General features: G+C 38.8%; 2 protein-coding genes across 2 annotated transcripts; one reads left to right on the top strand and one right to left on the bottom strand.

Annotated features, from left to right (window-relative positions):
- Positions 1–1,213: 1,213 nt before the first annotated feature.
- Positions 1,214–19,422, top strand: LOC148763822 (plastidial pyruvate kinase 2). The gene is made up of 9 exons (XM_088804644.1): positions 1,214–1,334; positions 1,487–1,597; positions 1,706–1,794; positions 2,151–2,213; positions 2,343–2,518; positions 2,896–2,998; positions 3,127–3,275; positions 3,632–3,740; positions 18,947–19,422. The coding sequence occupies exons 1-9, from the start codon at positions 1,217–1,219 to the stop codon at positions 19,052–19,054; spliced, it is 1,026 nt and encodes a 341-aa protein (XP_088660770.1). The 5' UTR covers positions 1,214–1,216; the 3' UTR covers positions 19,055–19,422.
- Positions 19,423–20,076: 654 nt separating this feature from the next.
- LOC148763823 (hevamine-A-like) lies at positions 20,077–21,205 on the bottom strand. The gene has a single exon (XM_088804162.1). It carries the CDS (start codon positions 21,163–21,165, stop codon positions 20,272–20,274), a length of 894 nt encoding a protein of 297 aa, XP_088660288.1. The 5' UTR covers positions 21,166–21,205; the 3' UTR covers positions 20,077–20,271.
- Between the last annotated feature and the right edge of the window lie 1,598 nt (positions 21,206–22,803).

Raw genomic sequence — 22,803 nt, forward strand, 5'->3', positions numbered from 1 at the left:
CTAGGGGTGTATTGATGCTGTTGTTAGGGGTGTCGTCTGCCTAAGGACAAACTTGAGAAGTGAACAAGATCTTTTGAAAAAATAATGCCATTATTCCTATGTGAATGCACTTCATACCGTATGGGCTTTGTCTAAGTCCAAATGAAATCATTAGCATTATACAGGAAGTTTGGGATTCAATTGACGTAAGCTGGTTGGCTGAGTAAAAGTTCCTTGCAGGACATAATCATCTTTACATTTCTAGGATAATGTGTATCCTTTCATTATCGAACAAGGGCTTTGGTGTTCTAAATCAGTCTTAACTAGATTAGGAACACAAAACACTCGAACAATTTTCAGGGATATTTATTTCTTTGTTGATTATATGCAGAGGCGGAGCCTCGACGGCCCCCCCAAAACTTTTAAAAATATTTTCATAACATATAAAATTTTTTCAATTTTTTTTATATATTCTATTAATGTCCTTTTCAAAATAATTTTTTATTTAATAATTAATATAAATAATAAAATAATAAAATAATTTCACATATTTCACTCAACTTTAATTTTTTTAATTTATATTATTATTATTATTATTTATATTTATTTATATTTTTTATTTCTATTCTATTTTTTCATATGTTATAATTTTTTGTAATTTTTTTAAATTTCTACAAAACATTAACCATATTTTTTTCTTTTTTGTTATATAATATGTGGTACCTACCTTCTACTTGTCATGTTCTTCTTTTTCATGTTACGTAAATTTTATTTTATATAATTTTAATCTTTAAAAATTAATAAATTATTATATAGTTCTCAAAGATAAGTTGTAATGTTATATTGTTACTTAAAATTTCATCAATATATCATTTTTTATTAATCCTAATTATATAAGAGAAAATTAACTTGAGTATATTCTTTTTATATGCTTTACGTTTTATATTTAATTGAAATAAAATTATTTTGAATCTATAGTATTTAAATAATTTTGATTATATAGAAAAAAACTATTAATCTTACATATCATTTTTAACTATTTATATTTTATAAATTATAGTTTTATATTTCTATTATCAATATTTTTATTGTTTATCAAATTTAACATATTAATTTTTTAAAAACTTTAACTCTTATTCAATTGTATTTGACCCCCTCAATAAAATTTGACTTGCTCCGCCCTGATTATATGTTTCTCTGACTTTTGATTCATGATGTAGGTGGTATGATGTCATTGATGGTGAAGTCTAAGACAGATGATTCAGTTCAGTGTGAAGTCGTTGATGGTGGTGAGCTGAAGTCTAGGCGACATTTAAACGTCAGAGGAAAAAGTGCCACTCTGCCTTCTATCACTGGTTGGTCCTTTTAATTTTATTTTTTGTCATTTATAATGTTTTGTAGATTTTCCACTTTCTCCTCCCTTCTCTCTTTTTCTGTCACTCCCTCTCTAAAGAATTGAGGGATCCTGATGAGCAAGAGATTCACTATTTCAATTGCTTTTCTGCAGAAAAGGACTGGGATGACATAAAATTTGGAGTAGACAATAAAGTTGACTTTTATGCTGTTTCCTTTGTTAAAGATGCGCAAGTGGTTCATGAGTTGAAAAATTATCTGCAGAGTAAGTTATGATTTGTATCTTATACTTTTTTAATGAAATAATAACTGTGGACTTGGTATGCACTTTAAATTCTCCACTTTTGATGTTTTTTCCCTTTGCTTTTGGCAGGTTGCGATGCAGATATTCAAGTTATTGTTAAAATTGAAAGTGCAGACTCTATTCCAAATTTGCATTCAATTATAACAGCATCTGACGGGGTGATCACTTAAATCTTTTCAATCGGATCTTTAATTTGCAGCTACATTTTTTGCCTTATTTATGCATAAAAAGTCATAGTCAATTTTCCTTACTATTTCACACTTGAGTTCTATCTTTACTGAAGAAATAAATTCTTCAAATTTTTAGGAAATTTGGTGCTGAAATATGTAACGAGGCTTTTCATTTCAAATATTAAGAACTATCCGCTGAATTTAGCAATTACTTCTAATAACTCTCTTCTCTGCCATGATGGGGAGGGTGGTGGAGATATTGTGATTTGAAAGTCTATCTAGTTATTGCTGCTTCAGCAACATATGTGCCATGCAGAAAGTAATGTTTGTTCTTTTTATTTTAGGCAATGGTTGCAAGAGGAGATCTCGGTGCAGAGCTTCCTATCGAGGAGGTTCCTCTTTTGCAGGTTGGTTTAGGTTTTGATTAATTAGTGAGGATGGATTTAGATGAATTATCAAACATATTTTCTTACTAACTAAAGTAATGAAATTGTGTTTATTCAGCCACTCATAACTCTACTTGGTTTAAAATGTAGGAAGAGATAATTAGAACATGTCGAAGCATGGGGAAAGCTGTTATTGTGGCAACCAATATGCTTGAAAGCATGATAGTTCATCCAACACCAACAAGAGCAGAGGTGTCTGACATTGCCATTGCTGTTAGAGAGGGTGCTGATGCCGTCATGCTTTCTGGAGAAACAGCTCATGGAAAGTAAGTTAATAAGTTAATTACATGGCATTTGAGAATTTTGTTTCCAACTTTTTCCTCTTCATACCCTTTTTTACTTATATGGCAAGCCACACTTATTAATTTCTCACTTAAAATTAGATGAGGATTTCCCAATTTGTCTTATGCTTATGAATAGTGATCTATGGTGGAGTAATTGTTTAATTTAGAAACTTCCCTTGAGGTAATCTAGAAGGTTTATATGGATACTTGGATCCTAGTTGGTGAAATTAGAAGAAAACGGGTTTGTCTCATACTTTAAAATCAACTTAGCAAATTTCTAGGGGACGTATAATTAGAAACAGTATCTGCTGGCTTGCTTTACCTTTGATGTTGAGCTGTTAGATTTCACTTTCTTGCAGGTTCCCATTGAAAGCTGTTAAAGTTATGCAAACAGTTGCATTACGAACTGAAGCAACCATATCTGTTGGAGAAATGCCACCTTATCTTGGTCAAGCTTTTAAGGTCACTTAACATGCACATTCACTTTCCATATGCTCTATGCTTTTTTTCTGTGTCTTGGTCAACATTCTTAATGTTTTCTTTTTGTTTGTGAACTATAAATACTAACTGGAGTTACTTGTTCTCTGTAGAACCATATGAGTGAGATGTTTGCATATCATGCAACAATGATGTCAAACACTCTTGGAATTTCTACTGTTGTCTTTACTAGAACTGGTTTCATGGCTATATTACTTAGCCATCATCGGCCTTCTGGCACTATTTTTGCCTTCACAAATGAGTGAGTTTCACAGGTTCCAGAATCTCAAATTTGTTACTGTGCAGTTGATTTTGTTTACTCCATTTAAAGGTTTCTGCATTTTTTTTTTCTTTTCTTTTTTTGGGTTGGGGTGGGGGGTGAGGAGCCTAGTTCTAGCTTTCTGTCTGATTTGTCTTTTATTGTGGCATAGTAATTGTCTGTCCTGCACAAGGTTTGACTTGATGAAGAAATATTAATCCCAAAAGTAGCATGATAATGGAATCTATGAACTTGGAAGTGCTATATTTGGGCAGTTGTGTATCGCCAAAGAAGATCTATCATTATTGGGATTTATGAACTTGAAAGTTTGACTAACAATGACTTCAATGGTCATGCAGGAAAAGGATACAACAGAGATTGGCTTTGTACCAAGGAGTATGTCCCATATACATGGAGTCTTCAGATGATGCTGAGGAAACCTTTAAGAATGCTTTAGCTTTGCTGCAGGTAAGGTTTCACCAGAGAATTCATAAAGAAAATTCTTTTAAATTTACTGGTAATTACAGATGTACTGTTCATGCATCAGTTGGTTCAAGGTTATTTTGCACCAATGTTTGAGTGGTTCTCTAGAGGTATCAAGTTGAATTAATTAATATGTTGTAAATATTCCAAAACCTCAGCCTTTTTCCCTCCTCTGTATGTACATGGACATCATTTCTTTATGAATGAACTCTAATTTTCGAAAAAAAAAAAAATTTCAAAACCTTCATGCATTACTGTAGACACATAAATTAAAAAAAAAAAAAATAATAATAATAAATAAATATAAATATAAATATAAATAAAATAAATAAATAAAATAAATAAATAAATAAAATAAAAAATAAAAAAAAATCGGGATGGCTGGGCGTACGCCCAGCCATCCCGTCGCCGTCCCATCCCTCACCCACTACGCGGGATGGGGGGTTCTGGCCACCAACTCCAGGGGGTGCCAGAACCCCCCCCTCGCCGGGTTGTCCAAAAAATTGGACAACCCGGCTCTTTAAAACCCTGCAAAAACAAAGAAGCCAGCAGTTAGACACACAACAAAAAAAAAAACACAAAAGAAAGGAACAAAAACAAAAACAACAAAAAAAGAGGGGATCTGAGAAGAGGAAGCCGGCGGACGGAAGAGAGGGAATGGATCCGTAGATGTTCAACTGGCGCTGAGAGAGAAGAGAGAGAGGCCGACGAAAGAGAGGGTTCGGCCGACGGAAGGCGAAGTGATTCGCCGGCTAAGAGAGAGAAATCCGAGAAGAGAGGGGAGGACGCCGGCGCCGGAAGAGAGAAGGGAGAGGGTGCCGCTGCTAGAGAGAGAAAGTGAGGAGTGAAACTGAAGAGATAAAGAGAGAAAAGGGGATTAAATACCTAGGGTTCGTGGGCAAAACGGCGTCGTTTCAGAGAGGCAAGCAGAAGCTGGAAGGACCAGGCAAAACGGCGTCGTTTTGAGCGGCTTCGCAGGCATCAAAACGGTGCGTTTTGGACTTCACCTTGCGGGCTTCCAGAAATAGGCCGGGGTGCTGGATTTGGGCTCCCACGGGCCGCCGAGTTGGGCCAATCGCAGCCCAACAAGGTATAACCCTTGTTGTTTTGTTTTGCTTGGGTCTAGCTCATTTTTAATTTAAATGCATTTATTTTTTTTAGGAAATAAATATTTATATAATATGGGCACTTATATTTAATATTAAAAATCAAAAAATAAAATAAATAATAATAATAGTAATTTATGATGCAAATATATATATATTATATTATATTATATTAAGATAAAAAAAATAAAAAAAATATAAAGTATAAAAATTAAAAGATAATAATAAAATGAAAAAATAAATAAATAATAATAATAAATAATATAATTGGAAGAAAATATTTGAGTATTACCGCCAAAAAGGGGGCAAAGAGTTACCTCTTTCGGGCGGATGTTTTTCGGGTACGAAATTCGAGACGAATTTTCACCGAAGCGTCGGGATAAATCTGAACTCTAAATTTCAAAACCCATTAAGTCAAATAGTCATTATTAGAAAATAATATATGTAGAAAGATTTTGTTAATTCAAATAAATATTACTAAACAAAGTTAAATTAATCGTTTAAAAGTTAATTAATTAATTATTTAGATAAGCTTTGTAAACAAGTAAAAAAATTGACCAACAACAAACATGGATTTTAAATAACCAAAAAATAAAGTATATATAAAAATAATAAATAATAAATAAATAACCAAAATTTTTTTACAATCAATAAACGCGTGCATACAGATACCATCATTTTATACTGTCATTGCACGCCACTCTTACTTTGCATATGGCGCGGGAATCCCGATGATGGGATTTCCCCGAGGAGCTCGTAGAGACGAGTTCTTCCGGGGATATCTCTAGGTGAGGAGGATTTCGAGACTTCACCAAAGCGTTGGGATGGTCTTCGAATAATTTTCCAATAAAAGATTATCGACTCCATCATTTAAAATAAACAAGTCACGACATCATTATACGCTTGCATCATATGCATACGTAAAATCAAATGAAAAACTCAGTCTGACAATTCAATAAAATTTAATTAATAAAATAGGGATTAAACTAAGAAAAGGCTATATTAAGATAACTTAAGATTAAATGGTACCGTTCGTAGAACGGGCGTCACGGAGGTGCTAACCCTTCTCCGTGCGTAACCGCACTCCCGAACCCATCTCTAAAAAATGTGGACCAGTTCTCGTTCTTTCGACGGACCTAAAATTAATTTAGGACTTCGTTGATTAGAATCGAGTTAATAGGTGACCAATCACACCTTAGATAAAAAAGATTGGTGGCGACTCCCACACCTTCGCGATTTTAATTTTCGCCCGCGTCTGACGGACGGATTTTCGGACCCGCACGTCACGACAGATGGCGACTCCACTAGGGACTCGAGAGTCAAGCCATTAATTAATCATAAGTTATCTTTAGCCTTGACTAATTTGTTGTTTTCCCTAGCATCAATTTTGCATATTTTCGTTTAATGCATTTATTTATCTTGCTATTATTACTTCACCATTTTAATAATTGCGGGAAATTTAGGATAAGGGGAATGTGAAATTATTGGTCCAAGGTCGGTATATTCCTTCTCACACACTACACATCTTGCATTCATGCATAAGCCTTCCACCCGGACTTTATCCTTAATTAGGAGGGAGTTAAGTAGCTATGCTCTCGTGAGGTGATAACCTCCGCATGGGCTAGTGAAGACTCCCACTCAAATCGAACCTAATCCGTTTGAAGCCTGTAATGGGTGAGGACCGGGGTGCCTTACTAGTCCGTGTGGACGACAGTGAGGAGCGATTTGGGAACCTTTAGCTCCATTTTCAACCCAAACTCAGCATGTAGAATACCGAGAGTCGCCTTTGCTTAGGTAGAGCTTCACCCGTGAGAATATACCTTTTGACTAGGTACACATGAAGGAATTTTCATAATCCCCTCATTCTAAATCCTTCTCCGCGAATAATAAAGGTATCAGGTTACTAATTACTTTCATTCATCTTTTGGAATTTTTGTTTGTAGTGCTAACTTGAATTTTTTTGTCATATGCACATTTGCATCATAATAGGAAAAGTATTTGTCACCTGACAACCATTAACAGAGTAGATCCAGTTGCATACATGGAGTCATCATGGCCATCCTCAAGTTACGATGGAATTTATCAAGTGACTCAGCATATGGCGAGTACCCAACAAAGTGAAGGAGATTGCTTGTCAAATGATCACTCCTCATCACTACCTGATAGGGTCCACCTTGATCTCAAACAGAACGACTTCACCGATTTGCTCAACATATGGGATAAGTGGGGGGCTACCACTCGGGCAAATTTCGATAGGAAATATGGTCACATTGCTCGACTCCTTAAGGTCCAGATAGATGAACAGTTGTTGAAGGCCATTGTGCAATTTTGGGATCCGTCGTATAGATGCTTCGTGTTCAATAAGGTGGATATGATCCCCACGATCGAAGAATACTCGGCTCTCCTGCAAATCGATCTCGATAATCCGGACAAGATATATTGGAGAGGACAGAAGACCGGACACAAGCGAAAGTTAGCCAAGATGATGGGTATTACTTCGGCGGAAGTTGATCAGAACCTAAGGAAAAAAAGGGACAATGAATGTATCCCGTGGAGTTTTCTACGTAGTTATATCATAAAGCAACGGGACACCGAGCAAGGACAGCTTGTGATGGCCTTGGCAATTTATGGGCTAGTGATCTTCCCCAAAGTTTTGGGACATATAGAAGTCGAAATTATAGACTTCTTCGAGCAAGTCGTCAACAAGGCCAATCCTTCGCCTTCTATTATAGCGGAAACTCTCAGATCACTGAATTACTGTCGAAGGAAAGGTGAGGGACGATTTGTGGGATGCGCACAGCTTCTTTCCATCTGGATAGTGAGTCACTTTGAATGCAAGGTCGATAAGTTCAGAAAGCCATTTCATCCGCAAACCGCCCCTATCAGAGAATTTTGTGAGAGTGAATGGCCAGAAAACAGGACTAAGGAGCAATGGATCTCTAGATTTCGGGAACTCATGAGTGTGGAAGTGACATGAAGAGCTCCGTGGATGCCGCATCACCCGGTCTTGTACAAATGTGGAAACGAACCTTGGGTACCGTTAATGGGGCCATGGGGAGCCATCAGTTACGCCCCAATTATGGTGAGAAGACAATTTGGGTCAGAACAGTTTGTACCGATGACACACCGACTTAATACTTTAGAGTTTGCTTATGGAGAGCCGGGTTTTCTGAAAAGGATCGAGGAAATTGCGCAAGCTTGGAAGAAAACTAGCCGAGTTGATCAAGGGAGGTACACCGATGAAGTGACTACCGGATATCAGATATGGCATGACCAACGAGTTAAGGATGTGGCATATCCGAAAGAAGATGCACTACGTGGCCCAGTTGATCCAGAACCACGAGACGCTTTGCTCGAAAGTGAGTTGGCTAGAAAGAAGTCCGAAGTTGAAAATGCCAGTTGGAAGCAACGGTATGAAGACCTCCAAAAAGAGTGTGAGAAAATGAAAAGAGAAGTAAGTGAGCAAAGAAAGAAAGCTCGGAAAATGGAAGGGAAGTATGAAAGCCTGAATGATAAGTTTTCTGCCACAACCAGTGAACTTCAAAGGGAAATACAGGTGAGAGAAAATCGAGGCAATGAACTTCAAACGCACAATGATGGGTTAAGAAGACAAGTGCGATTCCAACAAGAGTCCATCCAATTACTAAGACAGGAGTATGAAGAGCTCGAAGGGGTCATGACGACTTATCAACAGGAATATGAGCGCCTCAAGCAACAGAGCACCAGAATCCAAGAATGGGGTGAATCTTACAGACAAGCTTATACAGAGAAGTACAACCAGATGGATTACTTGGTTTGGCAAATGAGGGAGGTGGCTTACAAGGCGAGAAGCATGGCTTGGAAGATGGACATATTAAGAAGCCAAATCTTTCCAATTGGAAAACAAGAGCAACAGTTGATCAAGTATTTAGATGAGGTGTATAGCCATTATAATAAGATTGGCGAATATTTCTAGATGGCCTTTGAGTTGTAATCTAAGACAAATATCTTATGCAATGGATGACTTTTGTTGTTGGGTGTCATGTGATGAATACTTTTAGTACATAATCATTCATACATGCATAAATCATCATTTCATGGCAATAAGTACTTTCATTTAAAAATAAAGATAATGGGTTCACTCATGCATCAAATACGCATCTAATTCATGTTTATGATCAATAATAAGGTTCCAAAATAGCTCGACCACCTAAGCCAAGTGATCAACGTGTTCATAATACGCGTCAACGAGCAAGGATCATGGAAGAAGAACAAAGAGAGCGAATGGACAGAATGGAAAGAGCTCAGGAAGAAATGAGAGAACAGTTAGCAAAGATGATGGAATTGATGATGAGTCTCAGTAAAGGAAAAAGAGCGATCGAAGAGCCAGCTCCGTCAGAAAACCTACCAGCACAAGACAGTAGAAACCAAAGGGAAGATCCACCCTATCCCCCAGGGTTCACTCCACCACACGCCCAAACCTCTCAAAGGGTCCACCCTCAAGTGATCCCACCCGTCTATTACAATGCACCACCCCCGCTAGGCCATCAACCGATTCATGGGCAATTTGGGCCATATTCTGGGATAAATCCGGCTGAACCAATAAATGTCCCAGATTTGGACGATCCAAAAGAGCAAGAAAAACTAAGAAAGGACTCGTCACAAATAGGGGAAAATGAAAAAGACCAGAAAAAGTATGATCTGTTGGAAGAACGTCTTCGTGCTATCGAGGGAGTTGATAGGTTTGGTACCATGGACGCAACCGAGTTATGCTTAGTGCCGGATGTATTGATTCCTGCCAAGTTCAAGGTTCCAAAATTTGAGAAATACGACGGAACAAAATGTCCCATGGCACATATTACTATGTACTGTCGGAAGATGGCTGCACAGTCTCACGATGATAAGTTACTGATCCATTTTTTCCAAGACAACTTGACTGGGTCAGCTGCTCGGTGGTATGTACAGCTAGATCGAAACCGTATTAAGACTTGGAAAGACTTAGCAAGAGCCTTTATAGCCCAATACAAGCATGTGGCTGAATTAGCCCCTGATCGTTTGTCATTACAAACTATGGAGAAGAAGCAAAACGAGAACTTCAAGGAATATGCCCAAAGGTGGAGAGATACAACAGCGCAAGTTCAGCCACCTCTCACTGATAAGGAGATGACTGTTTTGTTCATAAATACCCTCCGAGCTCCATTCTATGAGCGCTTGATCGGCAATGCCACAAAAAACTTTACAGATTTGATCTTATCGGGAGAAATAATAGAAGGAGCTATCAAAAGCGGAAAAATTGAAGGGCATGAAGTTGCCAGCTCAAAGAAAGGGAGTACGCCCAAGAAGAAAGAAGGGGATGTACAAGCAGTCGCTCACGACAACCAACAAGCCCACAACTTTAACCCATATTACCCGTACCCTCCATACCAACCCTTCTATCCGCACATAGGCAACGTCACACAAAACCCATATATGTACCAACCCGTCCCGCAACCAACATTTCAAACCAATGTTCTTCCACAAACTCCACCACTAAGACTGGTAGCTTCAACCAATAATCCTGGCCATGGTCAAAGAGGACCTAAAACTACCCCAGAAAGACCAAAGTTTGATCCTATTCCAGTTCCTTACACTACATTGCTACCACAACTCATAGAAAATCGACTCCTTGCTCGAACCCCTTTAGAACCACTCCGACCACCTTTCCCAAAATGGTATGATCCGAATGCACATTGTGATTACCATTTTGGAATTCAATGGCACTCCACCGAGAATTGCACTGCTTTAAAACATAAGGTCCAAGAGCTCATTAAGGCAGGGCTCCTAAATTTTGCCAAAAAAGACAGTTCGAATGTTGATGGGAACCCGTTACCTAATCATGGAAGACCGACTGTGAATGCCATACATGAAGGGATGATTCGAAAGGTAAAAAAGGGTATTGATGAGATTCAAACACCGATGGATAAAGTGTTTGAGGCGTTGTCCAAGGTGAATGCCATCACTCCAGAACCCGTCGACACAAAGGAATTGGGGCATGATCTCGCTTATTCTTGCAAATTTCATATGGGGGCAATTGGGCATTCCATTCAAAATTGTCATGGCTTTCGTCGTAAGTTGCAAGAATTGATCGATTCATCGATAATTGAGTTTTATGAAGAAGCTGAAGAGAATTTGGTTGGAACCATAAATGAAGACACCCCAGCTGAAGTGGCATCAAGTTCATTCGGGACAAACAAACCTAAACCTCTCACCATCTTCTATGAAGAAAACAGAAGCCCGATGAATGATACATCCCCAACTATGATCAGAAGTGGTATCACCATCGAAGTCCCCAGCCCATTCCCTTACAAGAGTGATAAGGCTGTCCCATGGAATTACCAGTGTAATATTTCGGGCACAGCTTCATCCGCCCCCCAAGCATCTTTTGAAGACCTAACTGGTGTGGGGGGTATAACGCGAAGTGGGCGATGTTATTCCCCTGAGGTAGCAGAAAGAGTTGGAAAAGGAAAACCAGCACAGGGAGAGGGAGGCCTAAAGAAAGCAAATACCTTTTCCAAGGACCAAGTTGACGAATCCGTAGTTGCCCCGAATAGTGAGGTCAAAAATCCTGTCACCGAGAAAAAAATGGGTGAATTTCTCAAGTTTATCAAACACAGTGAATACAGTGTGGTAGAACAATTAACCAAGATGCCCGCTCGCATCTCGTTGTTGTCTTTACTTTTGAATTCGGAAGCACACAGGAACGCACTGCTCAAAGTCTTGAACCAAGCTTATGTGGCACAAGATATATCAGTGGAAAAGCTAGACCACATCGTGGGGAACATTACAGTGGGAAACTTCATTGCCTTTAATGATGAAGAAATACCATCGGGTGGTCGAGGAAGTAACAAAGCGCTGCATATTACCATCAAATGCAAGGACCATGCCGTACCTAGGGTCTTGGTCGATAATGGTTCAGCTTTGAATGTCATGCCTCGCTCTACTTTAACCAAGTTGCCAGTAGATGTGTCGTATATGAGAACCAGCCGCATGGTTGTAAGGGCTTTCGACGGGACCACAAGGGAGGTGGTAGGGGACATTGAACTACCGATAAAAATTGGCCCTTGCATTTTTGAGGTCCAATTTCAAGTCATGGACATTGCCCCGTCCTACAATTACTTGTTAGGGCGTCCATGGATTCATATGGCTGGAGCCATACCATCTTCCCTTCATCAAAAAGTTAAATTCATAGCTGAAGGCCAACTGATAAGTGTATGTGCGAAAGAAGACATACTGGCTATTCAACCATCATCTGCTCCCTATGTAGAGGCAACAGAAGAAGTCCCAGAATGTTCTTTCAGATCTTTTGAATTTGTTAATGCTACTTATGTGGGGGAAAGAAAAGTGATACCGACCCCTCGTTTGTCAGTAGCCACTAAAATGGGAGTTAAGCAGACTGTGGGTAAAGGATGCCGTGCTGGTTTGGGGTTAGAAAAGAATTTACAAGGAATTAACCGTCCTCTGACTCCAATGAAGAACGAAGAAAGGTTTGGTTTGGGGTACAAGCCCACCAAAGAAGAGAGAAGGAAGCTGACAGCTCAGAAGAAGATTAAAAGGATGGCTCAACTTGAGGGAAAGGAAGAAGAATTCGGGGAACGGACAATCCCACACCTATATGAGATTTTTCGCTCTGCAGGTTTCATTCATCCCGAAGCACCACCAAAGGTCAATCAGGTTCTACGGATATTTGATGAGCTATCAATCCATATGATCAGAGATGAAGAACCTGATGGGAAGATCCCTATGGTGTATCCAGTACTGCCAGGAGAGGAGCTAAGCAATTGGACAGCCACGGAACTGCCCATCATCTTTAAGTCTTCCAAAATGTAACGAACAATTCTATCTAAATGCCTATGCCCAAGGGTGTTAAGATTAATTTCTTGTTTAAGTAGGGCTTTCTGTTACCTTCATCATTTGAATAAATGACAATGCATAATGTGTTTCATAACTCATCAATCTTTTTGCATATTTCCTTTCATCTATTCTTTTAGCTAATAAATACTTACCCATACACCCGTCCAACTCTACCTGTTTGCAGGTCTTTAAATAATGAACACGAAGACAATCTAGACAACGATTTGAGTATCGATTTTGAGATAATTCCGAACATTGATGAATTGAAAAATGAAGAGGAGGTGGATGACTACAGCTTACCCCCTGATTTGTCGAGAATGTTGGAACAGGAAGAAAAGGAGATTTTACCTCATCAGGAACTCACAGAAATGATTAACCTCGAAAATGGGAAAGAGAAGAAAGAGGTTAAGATTGGCACCTCGCTGTCATCCGATGAACGACAGAAGCTGGAAGAATTGCTCCGTGAATATGTGGACGTGTTTGCTTGGTCATATCAGGACATGCCAGGTCTTAATACTGACATGGTTGTTCACAAGTTACCTTTGGAACCAGATTGCAAGCCTATTAAACAGAAGTTGAGAAGGATGAAGCCAGAGATGTTGCTGAAGATTAAAGAGGAAGTAAAAAGGCAATTCGATGCTGGATTTTTAGAGGTGGCTAAGTACCCTGAATGGGTAGCTAATATAGTTCCAGTTCCTAAGAAGGATGGAAAAGTTTGACTGTGCGTCGATTATAGGGATTTGAACAGAGCGAGTCCGAAAGATAGCTTCCCTTTGCCACATATTGATACTCTTGTGGACAACACGGCAAAACATGCTTTGTTCTCATTCATGGATGGCTTTTCTGGTTACAATCAGATTAAGATGGCACTCGAAGATATGGAAAAAACAACGTTCGTGACCATGTGGGGAACGTTTTGTTACAAAGTAATGCCATTTGGATTGAAGAATGCAGGCGCCACTTACCAAAGGGCAATGGTAGCTTTGTTCCACGATATGATGCATAAAGAGATAGAGGTATACGTGGATGACATGATTGCAAAATCTCATACAGAAAGGGATCATACTGTCAATCTCAAGAAACTGTTCGAGAGATTGTGAAAGTTCCAGCTCAAGTTGAATCCTGCAAAATGCACTTTCGGTGTAACCTCTGGGAAATTGTTGGGGTTCATAGTCAGTGAAAAAGGAATTGAAGTGGACCCGGATAAAATACGAGCTATTCAAGAGCTACCACCTCCCAAAACGCAAAAAGAAGTGAGAGGATTTTTAGGGAGGCTGAATTACATTGCTCGATTTATATCCCAGCTCACCTGCAAATGTGATCCAATCTTCAAGCTGCTTCGAAAACGAGACCCAGGAGAGTGGAATGAAGAATGTCAAATAGCCTTTGATAAAATCAAAGAATATCTCACAAATCCACCGGTGTTGATGCCACCGACGGTCGGAAAACCTCTCATTCTGTATTTGACTGTGAACAAGAATTCTATGGGATGTGTATTGGGACAACATGATGAAACTGGGAAGAAAGAACGAGCCGTATATTATTTAAGCAAGAAGTTCATGGAGTATGAGTCCAAATATTCTGCACTCGAAAAGATGTGTTGTGCACTAGCATGGACCGCTCAGAGGCTCCGACAGTATATGTTGTATCACACAACATGGTTGGTGGCGAAATTAGATCCCATCAAGTATATTTTTGAAAAACCCTGCCTGTCCGGAAGAATAGCTCGGTGGCAAGTGCTATTGTCTGAGTATGACATTGTGTATGTGTCCCAAAAATCAATCAAAGGGAGCGCCATCGCCGATTTCCTTGCAGATCGAGCTAATGAGGATTATGAATCTGTAAGTTTCGATTTTCCATATGAAGATTTGATGGCCGTCTTGCATATAGAAGAGGTTAGTCCCAATGAACTTAATCCATGGAAGGTGTATTTTGATGGAGCATCCAATGCTTTGGGGCACGAAATTGGGGCAGTGTTGATTTCTCCAAACGGAAAGTACTATCCAGCCACGACGAGATTGAATTTCAATTGTACCAACAATATGGCGGAGTATGAGGCGTTGATAATGGGATTACAAGCAACAATTGAGATGAAGGTTGACGCGATAGATGTTTACGGAGATTCGGCTTTAGTGATATGCCAAATGAAAGGTGAATGGGAAACTAGAGATCCTAAACTAGTTCCATATAAAAAGCTGGTTACAGAATTAAGCAAACAATTCAAAGAAATCAGTTTCAACCATTTGCCTCGAGAAGAGAATCAGATTGCTGATGCTTTGGCCACCCTCGCGGCGATGTTCAAAATAAAAGAGGCGGCCGATGTACGCCCTTTTGATTTAGAAGTTCGTGAAGTCTCCGCACACTGCCTGAATGTTGAAGAAGAGGTTGATGGTAGGCCGTGGTATCATGATATCAGGCAATACATCAAGCATCAGGCATATCCTGAGAATGTCACCGATAATGACAAGCGAACTCTTCGAAGATTAGCAATGGGTTTCTTCCTTAGCGGAGAAGTGCTCTACAAAAGGAGTCGAGACCAAGTACTCTTGAGATGTGTGGATGTTGCGGAAGCCAACAAAATAATGAAAGAAGTCCACGAAGGAACTTGTGGAGCTCATGCTAATGGACATATGTTGGCTAGACAAATTATGGGAGCTGGTTACTATTGGTTGACATTGGAATCAGACTGCATAAACTTTGCTCGAAAATGCCACAAGTGTCAAGTATACGCCGATAGAATCCATGCTCCACCAGCCCCATTGCACGTTTTCACGGCGCCTTGGCCATTTTCAATGTGGGGAATGGACGTGATTGGACTTATTTCGCCAAAAGCCTCTAATGGACATCGATTCATATTAGTGGCCATTGATTATTTCACGAAATGGGTAGAAGCAGCTTCCTATGCCAATGTGACACAAAAAGTGGTGTGCAGGTTCATCCAAAAGGAGATCATATGTCGGTATGGACTTCCAGAAAGGATCATTACGGATAATGCAAGCAATTTGAATGGTGCGATGGTGAAGGATGTTTGCGCTAAATTCAAGATCAAACATCATAACTCGACAACTTACCGTCCGAAGATGAACGGAGCGGTAGAGGCAGCCAACAAAAACATCAAGAAGATTGTCGAAAAGATGACTGAAGTTTATAAAGACTGGCATGAGAAACTTCCGTTTGCCCTACATGCATATCGAACTTCTGTGCGTACCTCCACCGGGGCAACTCCGTACTCATTAGTATACGGTGCAGAAGCAGTCCTACCTGTTGAAGTAGAAATCCCATCATTGAGGGTGTTGATGGAAACGGAATTGGAAGATGCTGAGTGGGTCTGCTCCCGCTACGAACAGTTGAATCTGATTGAGGAGAAAAGGCTGGCGGCTCTTTGTCATGGCCAGATGTACCAACGAAGGATGATGCGAGCATACGAGAAAAAAGTTCATCCCAGGCAGTTCCGAGAAGGAGAGTTGGTTCTCAAAAGAATACTCCCTAATCAAACTGATTTTCGAGGGAAATGGATGCCGAATTGGGAAGGGCCATACGTGGTAAAGAAGGCTTTTTCAGGAGGAGCTTTGATTTTGGCTAACATGGATGGGGGAGATCTGCCTAATCCAATAAATGCGGATGCGGTGAAGAAGTACTATGCCTAAATTAAAAAAAAAAAAAAAACTGAAGGGGTTCGTGCTGAAAACCCGAAAAGGGCGGCTCGTACCTAAAGGAGGGGGTTCGTGCTGAAAACCCGAAAAGGGCAGCTCGTACCTAAGGGAGGAGGCTCATTTCGAAAACCCGAAAAAAAGCGGCTTGAGGCCGAAAAACAGGAAGATAGAATGGAATTTGGGGATGTCAGCCTAAATACACCATAGATGGAGCTCCACAATTTCACAAAGAATGGGAAGCTAAGGAATCTGCAACCTACAGATTTGATCAAAACATCAATCAAGGACAATTCTTGAAATCGAATATCAAATTGTTTTCTCTTAATGGTCTGGGTGTTCATTATTTAAAAGATCTAATGTCTGCCCTGTAAATTCTGTTTACCTTGAACTATTTGATTCCTCATATATGAAGTTTTTCTTCGCCTCTTTATTTCAACTCTTTCGTTATTTACCATCCCATGATTCACATAATGATTGTCATGGAAATGAATGATGATTGGTAAAAGAAATAAACTAATTAAGCAAGAAATTACACTCACTGTTCAACAAAAAACTTAAGGATGAAAAAGGAATGGCAGAGCCCTGAACCTAAGGCAAAGTCAAATGTCAAAGGAGAGGGTACTTAAGGGGAAGTCTGGAGTTACCTGAATTCTACAGAAGGAAAGAAAACAGGCAAAGAAGATCGAAAGTTGCAGTGAAAAATCGAATGAAGCAAGAAGGTCTTGGAACCTTAATCATAAACATGAAAAAACATTCTATCATGTCAATCATGCATACATGCCTAGCCATGCACTCGACAAGAATCAAAATTAATTCATGTCCCAAGCGTCGAAAGTAGAAAGTCACTCGACCTAAAGGGTTGAGATTGTAAAACTTCAATGGAAGGATTTGAGTCTTTTCATTTCATGTTATTCCAATTAAGTTAGCATTAAAGGAATTTCAATTTTTAGATCGAACCTGTTGTGAGATAGGTCGAGCCTAGATTAAGTCTAAAAATTTTAATTTTGTTTAAATCGAACCTGTTGTGAGATAGGTCGAGCCTAGATTAAGTCTAGGAATTTTAATTTTGTTCAAATCGAACCTGTTGTGAGATAGGTCGAGCCTAGATTAAGTCTAGAAATTTTAATTTTGTTTAAATCGAACCTGTTGTGAGATAGGTCGGGCCTAGATTAAGTCTAAGAATTTTAATTTTGTTAAATCGAACCTGTTGTGAGATAGGTCGGGCCTAGATTAAGTCTAAGAATTTTAATTTTGTTAAATCGAACCTGTTGTGAGATAGGTCGAGCCTAGATTAAGTCTAAGAATTTTAATTTTGTTAAATCGAACCTGTTGTGAGATAGGTCGAGCCTAGATTAAGTCTAGAAATTTTAATTTTGTTTAAATCGAACCTGTTGTGAGATAGGTCGAGCCTAGATTAAGTCTAGGAATTTTAATTTTGTTCAAATCGAACCTGTTGTGAGATAGGTCGAGCCAAGATTAAGTCTAAGAATTTTAATTGAATTTGTTCTAACATGGGTCAAGCCCAGATCAAGTCTAGAAATTTTATTTTTGTTTAAAATCGAACTTATTTTGAGATAAGTCGATTCTAGATCGATTTGATTAAACCAACTGGCTTCAAGATAAGCCAAATGTGGTGTCTACGTCTTTGCACTATCCTTGATTCTCAAGAATGTGCAAAGAGGGGCAACTGTAGACACATAAATTAAAATAATAATAATAATAATAATAAATAAATATAAATATAAATTAAATAAAATAAATAAAATAAATAAATAAATAAATAAAATAAAAAAACTCAGTCTGACAATTCAATAAAATTTAATTAATAAAATAGGGATTAAACTAAGAAAATGCTATATTAAGATAACTTAAGATTAAATGGTACCGTTCGTAGAACGGGCGTCACGGAGGTGCTAACCCTTCTCCGTGCGTAACCGCACTCCCGAACCCATCTCTAGAAAATGTGGACCAGTTCTCGTTCTTTCGACGGATCTAAAATTAATTTAGGACTTCGTTGATTAGAATCGGGTTAATAGGTGACCAATCACACCTTAGATAAAAAAGATTGGTGGCGACTCCCACACCTTCGCGATTTTAATTTTCGCCCGCGTCTGGCGGACGGGTTCCCGGATCCGCACGTCACGACAATTACTTTATATGGGGGTCCCTTGATACTTGGGGATTTTAGGGTCAAAACTTCAACCAAGGTTAGATTCATTTCTGGGTTGCACTGACATTGACCAATAGAGTTTTGTGTTCATTTAATGTAATTGGCATTTTCTTGCTTGCTATGTGTGGGTCAAAACCGGGGATTTTTCAAGCTAGTTGATGACATTTAACTGTGAGGGGCATGACTTTGTAGAGCAACATATTTACTATTCTCACCAGTCATTTCATGAGCCCCTAATATTCAGAATACTGGTAGTTACGTTTGTGGACTCTGGTTCATTGGATCATACTGCTAGTTGATGCTGTTTTGTTGTTTTTTCTTCCACTGTTTTCTTGCAAAAAGAAAATTGGTTATTGATATAGTGTGTTTTGTTATATGGTTGCTGATGTGCAGAAGCAAGGAATGGTAAAGGAGGGAGAAGAGGTGGCACTTGTTCAGAGTGGCAGACAGCCCATCTGGCGATTCCAGTCCACTCACAATATTCAGGTCCGCAAAGCATAGTGGCTGAAGAAAGATGGAGAGCCCATTTGCCCATTTGACTGAGTTATCTTCTTCGTGCTCTACTATAGTTTCAAACAGTTGATGAGAAGATTATTCAGGTTATGTTTGGGGGCTTCCCTCACATGATTGATAGGTTTTTTTTTTTTTTGCCTTGCATCATATCTATGCATGTATGTCTTCTTATTCTTAGTTTTTGGTTGCTTGAGATTTTTCGGTATATGTTTCTTTGTGGCCCTTTGGATTTTTCCTCTTCAACAAGAAAGCATTTAAGTCTTGGTATGAGTGGGGATGGTTAGACAAATCTAATTTTACATTCAAGATTGTCTCGATATAAAATATGAGCTAGGCTGCTATATTGCGCTTGATCTTCTTCCTTGTCCAAAGAAATACGATCATCTGCCTATATTTTCATGTTTTTGGTTCACCAGCAACAGTGTAGTTTGATGTAATATTCAAGCATCCATACATCAATTTATGTGATTTTTCCAGAGAAATCAGACTATAACGAATGGTAAGGACTTGGCAAATGGTATGTGATGATTTATTTGTGTTTTCTCCAACTGGCTCGAACTAGGAAAATGACCTTGTGCGGATTGCGAATTTGGGGATTAATTTGCGCCTGCCCTAAACGCAATTAAGGGAAAGCCTCATATGGTCCAAACATCATAAGCCCAGTTTGATCCAGTCTTGACCCGTAATTAGCATGCCTGTTGCCATTTTCCTCTTAGCTTTTGGTTCAAGGTTGTCCTAACTCCAAAACCATACCCGTATAATATTTTTAAGGATTTCCCATTTTTTAGAAGAAAAGGGAGAGTTGAGACGTTTGCTCTAGGCCATTGTCTCCTATATTTGTTGTCTCGGGACTTATTTATTGCAGCTTTTTCTTTCCGTTCTGACTTTCCTAGATCTTTTTTGGTACGTTCTTTCAGAGTATTGAGAAGTCTTTAGGAGTATCTATTGCAACATGACTGAGGTAAATCGGAAGAGAGTCATGAAATGATAGTTGGGCAGATGACATCCAATTTATAAATATATTGTCTATTTTATTACCAGGGCAGTCTGGACACAAAGACAAACGACAAAAGGGGAAAACCGAAAAAATGAAAAAGCGGAAGCAACTTATTCAATACATCCACTATCTTTTGCCTCGACTTTTAGCATAGAGGCTTACGTTGCTAAGCCAGGCAATGTTGCTTCAGAATCATAGTTTCTTGGTTCTAAACGCTGTTCTTAATGGCGGTGCTATAACCACCGATCTTATCAAAGTACCTATTCCAAAGCATGACACCACCATATTTGGGTGATTTCTTGATCAGCGGGAGGATTTTAGACTTTAGCTCCCAGGGTGGAATGTACCCAGTTCCTGCTGCCTTGGTTGCTGGTAACCCTAAAAATATCTTCCCTGCCTTAGTGGATGTAGTCCACCGATACCATGAATTTAAAAGGTTCCTTGTGTTACCTGGAGCATATTGACAGGCTGCGTTGTTATAGAACTGAACCCAAACGTAATCAAAAAGACCAGTATTAAGGGCAGGCCCCAAGTATCTATCTGGGAACGGACATTGAGGAGCAGCCGACAGGTAAACCTTTCTTCCTGGCTTGCTATATGCAGCTAGGTATCGGGCAAGATCGTCCCAATATTTTGTTGAGCCAAGCTCTATGTCGAAATCTATACCATCCAAAACAGCATTGCCTAGTGGCCTGGAAGGTGATGTCCCACCCAAGAAGTTGTTGTATAAGTAATCAGCTACCTTCTTGGCGTCGGCTTTAGAGGCCAGAGAGTACTGGCCTCGGCGGCCACCAATGGAGAGCATCACCTTGATCCCTTGCTTTTGGCAGTTTCTTATGGCTATACTAGCAACTTTGCAACCTCCATACTTTGGGTTGCAATGGCCAGCAAGGTTGAGTTCCGGAATCCGGCCACTGCCAAATTTGTTGAGGAAGGCTATGTTGACGTACTTGTATAGTCCAGTCTCACATGTTTGGTTTAAAGTGGTCTCAAAGCCGTTTTGACCCCAATACACGGCAATCCCACCGGCTTGAGAGACTTCAATCAGGGCAAGGACTAGTAGGGAAACGAGAACAGGGATGGCTGGTGTTTTAGTGGCCATTGTTGCAGTTGTTGTGTTGTCTGCAGTGTGTGATTCCACGATGCCAAGCAGAAAGTCCCTTATATAGAGTCCAGGAGGGACCAGCTGAGAGCTTTTCATTTTTAATGACGGTGGCCGACTGTTAGTCACGTTAAATTTTAGTGGAAAGTCCGATGAGGGCAGTATACTGGCAATCTTTTCAAACTCACAGTACCATTCTTTATTGGTAAACTTTGAAGATTTGGTTACGGTTTACTTTTAATTCAGCCCTGTAGAGGGTGAATGCATTGATTAATCAGAAAATTTCCGCAGGCATAAAACCAGACTGATCAAGGAAGTCCAAATTAACGGAGTAAAAAGCAATGAACTAAAGCAAACCCATACACACCACGGATATCTTAGTCAACGACATATACAAGAGCAGGGTCTTGTTGAGGATAGTTCACACGATAATAAACAACCTAGCCACTAGCACAATTAAAATAGTTTCATCTAATTAGATCAGCCCTATCCATAACCGGAGGCACTATTGCCCACAGGCACTTCCAGTACCACCATATGGTGAAGTTCACTTCTGTCAAACTAAATGCAAAAAGTGACTGTATTCCGTGAAGGGTTTAAATATTTGCATAATAATTTAAGTCATCTGCGAAGCTAGTCGCATTTGTCAAATTTGTTAAAAAGCTTCAACAATATATAGACTAGCTCAATCTGAGAGCCTAGGTCCCCCAGATTCATCCAAAACCCGCAGTATGCATTATAAACTTTGAATGGGGAATCAGTGATCAATATTCACTAATTTGACAGAACAAACCTTAGTGAAAACAGGCAAAAACTGTTTCTGGCAACAACTTAAACAGTATTAGACTCAACTGCTCCGCCCTAAGCACATCCTCTCAAACACTCACATTTGCACCCGGTTTGCTTCTGGTAGGTCCGTCAACATATTGTATTTCAAAAAGAAACCAACTGCTGGATCCACCGACTTTGAGTATGTCTATCAAGTTGAGATATGTTTTATTGTTTCTGCATTTTAGTACTTTGTGAAAATTCAAGCTTCTAAGGATATAGAATAGATTAGTATGGTTGTAACCGTAGTTCACTATAATTTGATACGGCCAAAAAAAAAAAGAAAAACGGTATTCAAGCTTCACTCTCGATTTTGCACGAAATTATCCCAACTTGTTTATATTGGATTTCTATTGGACTATAATTAATTATGGATATAGTATTTAAAAAAGTTTTTAAGTAATTTTAAAAAATTTTAATAAATCTTTATTCATTTATTATATTCAATCAAACTTTTATACTTTTATTTTAAATCAAATAGATCCTTACGACAATCGGTTAATTAATTATCATTATTTAAAATGTTATTTGTTATTTTAATCATATGATGTTGATATAAAATTGACGTGGATGATAAAAATAGTCACATGAGCATGTCATTATGGCATATCAATATATACGATTTTAATACTATATGACATAAAATGACAAATGATATTTTTATTAATAATCGTTAGTCAACTATTTGTGATAAAAGCTTATTTAATTCAAAATAAAAATATAAAAATTTGATTGAAAGTAATAAAAAAGATTATTTAATTTTTTAAAAATAATTTAAAGATTTTTTTAAAATATTCTATCTTAATTATT

Source organism: Theobroma cacao, chromosome 3, assembly GCF_053813885.1.
Source record: "Theobroma cacao isolate CCN51 chromosome 3, ASM5381388v1, whole genome shotgun sequence".
NCBI classification, from domain to species: domain Eukaryota; kingdom Viridiplantae; phylum Streptophyta; class Magnoliopsida; order Malvales; family Malvaceae; genus Theobroma; species Theobroma cacao.

Coding starts and splice junctions, on each gene's coding strand:
- LOC148763822 (XM_088804644.1), top strand. CDS start 1,217: ATGGTGAAGTCTAAGACAGATGATTCAGTTCAGTGTGAAGTCGTTGAT. Junction 1,335..1,486: donor CACTCTGCCTTCTATCACTG/GTTGGTCCTTTT, acceptor GCTTTTCTGCAG/AAAAGGACTGGGATGACATA. Junction 2,519..2,895: donor GGAGAAACAGCTCATGGAAA/GTAAGTTAATAA, acceptor ACTTTCTTGCAG/GTTCCCATTGAAAGCTGTTA.
- LOC148763823 (XM_088804162.1), bottom strand. CDS start 21,165: ATGGCCACTAAAACACCAGCCATCCCTGTTCTCGTTTCCCTACTAGTC.